Here is a 6000-nt window from a genome sequence, read left to right as displayed (position 1 = left end):
GTTCCTACCTTTTTCTCCTTCTTCTCCTCCTCCTCCTCCTTTTCCTTCTCCTCCTCCTTCTCCTCGAGTTACTCCTCCTTTCATTTAGTGTCTTGGTTCTTCAATGTAGTCTTGCCATGTAACCTATGCTGGCCTCAAATGTATAATCTTCCTGACTCAGCCTCCCAGAATACTGAAATTGTAGCTATGCACCACAACACCTGGCCTAGGCCCTGTCTCTTAAAGATTCTACCCCTCTGGAGACAGGAAGATCAGGAGTTCAGAGACAACTTTGACTATACGGAAAGCACAGGCCAGACAGGTAGCCTGAGTTTCAGGATACCCTTTTCTGCTATGGAATTCTGGGAACCCTGGCTCAGTCTGTCAGCACAGTCTGAAAGTCCTCAACTGTGTGAGCTTAGCTTGACAGAGTCAGTAACTTGGAGTCTTGGATGTAGCCCTCTTCCATGGGACCCTGACTCTGTCTGTGATGGAGACAGAAGCCTGGACCTACAGATTATGTACCAAGGTCTCTGGGCAAGTGTTAAAGGTTAACACTTGATGGCAGTTCATTTATTTCCAGACGTTTCCAAATGTAAAAGCCCAGTGAGGCTGATGAGAGGAACATTGCACACCATGACTAAGCCTCTCCCCATTGCCCTCTTAACCCCAGTCATAACCGCCCACCAGGTATCAACCCCGAAGTTGCTGAAGCCATGAGTAAGCTAGAAACATCTAGAAGCTTCAGCTAGATCAGGGCAGGATCACGGCAAGTAGACAGACAGTGCCTCTGCCTTTCCACATTTACTTTCTTTTTTTCTCTGCCCAGCTGACTTGAAAATCCAGACCCTCACCACATTTGATGACGAACTAATTTAGACCAGCTCCAAGGACTGTCCCACAGGGCACAGGAATTCAACCTCAGTTCAGAAAATCCCTGACATCTGACGCAGGAGGATTTGTGGGGTTAGTGGAAATTGCTTTCTCCCGCTGGCCAGATTACAGACTGCGGCTTCATTTGTGCAGGAGTAAACATCCTAATAACAATACAGCAAGGATGCCGTAGAGGACCGGCCGCGGCTCCCCACCGGCTCCTTCTCCGCCTTCTCACGGCTGCTCGGGAGAGCTGTTTGACTGGGAAATCTATGTTGGCTGTCCAGAATATGAAATTTGGCATCTTCCTTTTGTGGTGGGGATGGATTCTGGCTGCTGACAGCACAGTGCACTGGCCGGGAAGAGAAGTTCATGAGGCGTCTAAGAAGGGCAGGTGAGTGAGTGACAGGGAGGCCAAGGCCTGGGGAAGAATGAAGAGCAGGCGCTGCGTGGTCCAGTCTCAGGCCACAGCATGGCCAGATCTGGACGGAAGCCTCTCCCCTCTTCCTTCTTCTCTTTCCCTTTCTAGAAACCGGAGTGGTGTTTCCCCTTGTAATGGTACTACACTTGACAGTATTAGCATATATTCTTAAATTTGTTATTATCTTGGATTAAAAAAAAAAGATTCTGAGAAAGAAAATATCGTACAGGTTTTGAAAACCAAGGATGACTGATATCTGCACAGATTCTCACAGGACTGATGGAAGTTTCGATCTAGGGGAATGATTTTGGTAACTATTTCTGTTGTGAATGTGGGACTCTTTCCAGTCTTGTTTGGAAAACTGTTTTCTTCAGGCTACACAGCTAGCAGCATTGGTGTATCACCCCTACCTGCAGCCTAGGAGAGGCCAGGATGGGACGTGCTGCCCTGGCCGTAGCCACCAAGCAGATGGAGTTTAGGTAGCCAGAGTCCAGGCCTTCGCCTCACCTGGCTCCAAGGTCACACTGGCTTCGTGTGCTGTCTATCACACTGACATACCTGCGTCGGTCAGTAAATCAGGCCCTGGAGACGACCAGGCCTAGCACTCCCTCTTTACCGATGAGGATATGGATGAAGAGAAGGTTGTCTTCTGGTCATCAGTGTTAATTTCCAGTCCAGCCTGAGTCTCCCTTCTATTCGGATACCAATCCCCAGAGTGAAAAAGACCAGATAATGTGAAGGGAGGCGTGTCTCTCTAAGGTCAGAACCCTGTCTTGTTCCTCTATGCTCCCTCCTGAGGTCTGAGTCCCCCCAACAGCAGTTCCACAGATCAGCTCACCGAGCTACTTTCTGTCCGCTTCTATGACATCACACAGCCAGGAGCTCAGATATCCAGCATGCACAGCGAGCCGGGGGTGGGGGGAGTGGAGCGGGGAGCGGAGGAGGGTGCAGCACATGGAGGAGGACCACTGTGCCTGGAGCGTCAGAAATTGCTTGGGAAAATGGAATTTGTGCAGTGACGTAACCCAAACCCACAGGGGTTGTTTGACCCAGATGTGCGCTTGGGAATTAAAACTAACTAACCCTGCTAATTGTCACCGAAAGCTGCACAGCCTTTTTTCTCAAGACACATTTAGAACGGCAACCTCTCTAGAGAAGCCACAGACTGAGAAAACTCTCCACAGACTGAGAAAACTCTTTTAGAAAATGAATTTTGACTGTTTTTAAATAAATTTATTATATATACAGTGTTCTGCCTGCATTTATGCCTACAGGCAAGAAGATGGTGCCAGATCTCATTATGGATGGTTGTGAGCCACCATGTGATTGCTGGGAATTGAACTCAGGACCTTGGGAAGAGTAGTCAGTGCTCTTAACCACTAGAGTCATCTCTCCAGCCCCTTGATTAATTTTTAAAAACTGAAGTATTATAAACTGATTGTTAGCAGGGTATAGGACATAATAGAGACATAAATGTGGATTGAGTCAGACTACTTAGCATATCTGTCACCTTGGATATTTAGGCTTTTTTGTAAATTTCATTTTTTTTTTTTAATTTTGTGTGTATGGGTGTTCTGTCTGCATATCTGCCTGTGTAACCTGTGTGTGTTTGGTGCCACAGAGATGAGAAGAAGGGCACTGGACCCCCTGGTACTAGAGTTACAGTTGTGAGCTGCCATGTGGGTGCTGGGAATTGAACCTGGGTCCTCTGGAAGAGCAGCCGCACTCTTCACCGCTGAGCCAACTCTCCAGGTCCCTTAGGATTTTATTTTGGTGAGAACACCCAGAATGAACGCTGACAGCTCCAAATTCTACAGCATAGCTTCATCATAACTACAGTCACTTAGCTGAGCCGTATTTCAACAGGCTTGAATAACTGTCCTTCTGTTTGGCTTCTGTGACTTCAGTTGTTTTAGGCTCTGCCTGTAAGTGAGATGTACAGTATTTAAGATGCACAGTCAATTTAAGAAGTTGTACCTAAGTGCGCAGTGTTGCTCAGCCCTTGAGAGGACGAGGCAGGTCATCCTCAAATACATAAGTCTGAGGCCGGGCTGGGCTACACAAAACCCTCTCTCAAAGCAAAACAAGAGGAGGGGGCTAGAGGGGGAGAAAAGAGCCGGAAGAGAAAGAGAGGGAGGGGGAGGGGGGGAGGGGTGGGGTGGAGCGAGGGAGAGAGAGAGAGAGAGAGAGAGAGAGAGAGAGAGAGAGAGAGAGAGAGAGAAGACGTGAATTGGTTTTAAACTCCGTAAAGATCTCTTTCCGGCATTTAAAAATAGGGAATTAGATTTGGGTCAAAATTTGGGCTTATGAGAGAGATTGAGAATCATTAGCATTAGGTATCTGTTCTGTGTTTAGCTTCTTAGACTTTGAATAACATCCTGCGGGTTCATCCAGGTCGCCACCAACGGCCGCCATCCCTTTAGTAAAGGGCTGCTTACTGTACTACTGAGAAGGCACCACGCCCTCTTTGTGCTTTAACTTAGCTGTTGGGAACAGTGCCGTGGAGACTGTGGAAATGCAGACATCTGTTCAAAACACCGAATTGCAAACCTCTAAGTATAAGCCCTGAGATACGATGGCATGCTAATTCCGTTTGTTGTCTGGAGAGCCCCGTGATTTCTGGAACAGCTGTATGACTCTGTGCCAACCGCGCAGGGGACTCAACCCCACTTCACACCTCACTGATACCAGCTTTTCCAGATTTCACTGGCCACCTGCACGGCTCTTCTTGAAAGAGAAAAATGGCAGGCAGGGGTGTGTCTTCATTCTGCTTTAAATCTGGTTGTGCACTTTCTTACTGAGTTGAATTCCCTGTGAATTTTTGTTGGCACCCTTCTCTTAGATGTAGGCCATGCCAATATTTTCTCCCGGTCCGTAGGTCTGTCGCCCAGACTGGCCTCGTCATTCAGCTGATTGCTGCCTTCTCCGTGCAGAAGCTGTGAGCTTGAGATAATCGCCCGGTCTTGCTTCTGTGGAATGAGCATTTAAGGCATATCTGAAATACCATCATTGAGCTCAAGGCACAGAGTTCTCCTTGTGTCCACCAGCACTTTCATAGTTTCAGGGCTCACACTTAAGTCTTTAGACCATTTGGAGTTCATTCTTGTGTTGTATGTGAGGTAAGAGTCCCGTTCATCCTTCTGCGCGTGCTGCCCAGTCTCCCCAGCACTCTTAAAGGAGCAGACTGTCATTTTCCTAGCGTGTGTCCTCGGTGCCTTTGCTGCTCCGTGGCCTTGTTCGTAAGAATTTTATTTTCTGTAGCGATTATAAAGGGACTGTTTTACTGACTTTTCTTTGGGACGACTCATTACTAGTATATAGAAATGTGCTTTTTTGTGTGTCCTCTACCTTTACTGTATTGATCAATTTGTTTATTTATTATTTCTAGTGGTTTTGAGTAGACTTGGGGCCCTAAGAGCATATTATCATCAAGCACCAGATAGTTGCTCTAGCAAGAACGAGTAGTATGATAGCTGAACAGAGATCACAAGTGTCCATATTTGCCTAGAGAGTGAAATAGACTTTCTTTTTTAAAGCTACTTTTTGAACTTATTCATTTTTTTATTATGGAAGACACGCATTGTAATTTTTAAGTCTGTGAATGTATTTTTGTAACCTTAGTATATTTAATATGATTTTACCTACATATTTACTTATTTTTAGTATATAGAAAGGTCATTTGATTAGCTGCATAATAATGTATAATATACATAATACACCACCATATAAGTATTTTTCCTTTATTTATTAACATTTAGTTTCTTCTTCTTTATTATTACAAATATACTTTAAAAGATGTATTGATTCTTATTTTGTGTGTATGAGTGTTTTATCTGTATGTATGTATGCATACCACATGCATACACTGTCTGGAGAGGTCAGAGGATGTATTGGGAGTCATGAGTTACCATATGAATGCTGGGACCCACTGGGAACTGAATCTGGATTCCCTGTAAGAGCAGCAAATGTTCTTAACCACTGAGCCATTTTTCTAGCCCCTATTATTACAAATATTATAATGATTACTTAGTTATGATAGACACTTGAAAGTTTCCTGGATCAGCCAGGTGGTGGTGCACATCTTTAATTCCAGCACTTAGAAGGCAGAGGCAGGCAGAAATCTGTGAGTTTGAGGCCGGCCTGGTTTACATAGGGAGTTCCAGACAGCCAGTACAAATAGTGAAGCCCTGTCTCAAAATAAGAACAAGAACAACAACAATAAAATAAAATAGAAAGTGTCCTGGATCAGCTAGCATGCAGACACTTAGAACTCTGGGTATGGGCCTGGAAATATTTGTGTGAGTAAAGTCTCTAGCTGCTGACCCTGAAGAGCTGACTTCCATGCCTGGATCCTGCAAAGTAAACGGAGAGAAACAACTCCCGCCAACCGTCCTGTGACCTGCACAGAGACACCGTTGTGTGGGCAGGTATGTGCACATACACAGACACACACACACACACACACACAGGTGCACATACACAGACACACACAACACACACACAGGTGCACACACACAGACATACACACACACACACACACAGGTGCACACACACACACACACACAGACACCGTTGTGTGGGCAGGTATGTGCACATACACAGACATACACACACACACACATACAGGTGCACACACACAGACATACACACACACACATACAGGTGCACACACAAATACTAAAACTCTAGGTAGTTTTGACTATATTTCTTTAAAAGTAGAAAGTGGA

General features: G+C 45.5%; 1 protein-coding gene across 1 annotated transcript in view; it reads left to right on the top strand.

The window, feature by feature from the left end:
- The first annotated feature begins 1004 nt into the window (after positions 1-1004).
- The window catches only part of LOC125391239 (gamma-aminobutyric acid receptor subunit rho-1), a 38865-nt gene continuing 33869 nt past the window's right edge, over positions 1005-6000 (top strand). The window contains exon 1 of the mRNA XM_085677265.2: positions 1005-1246. Coding sequence (XP_085533391.1) covers positions 1125-1246 — 122 coding nt within the window. The 5' untranslated portion in view covers positions 1005-1124. The remainder of the gene's footprint in view (positions 1247-6000) is intronic.

The sequence above is a fragment of the Myodes glareolus genome, chromosome 16 (assembly GCF_982192425.1).
Source record: "Myodes glareolus chromosome 16, mMyoGla1.1, whole genome shotgun sequence".
Taxonomy (NCBI): domain Eukaryota; kingdom Metazoa; phylum Chordata; class Mammalia; order Rodentia; family Cricetidae; genus Myodes; species Myodes glareolus.
This window is presented reverse-complemented; position numbering and strand designations above follow the sequence as displayed.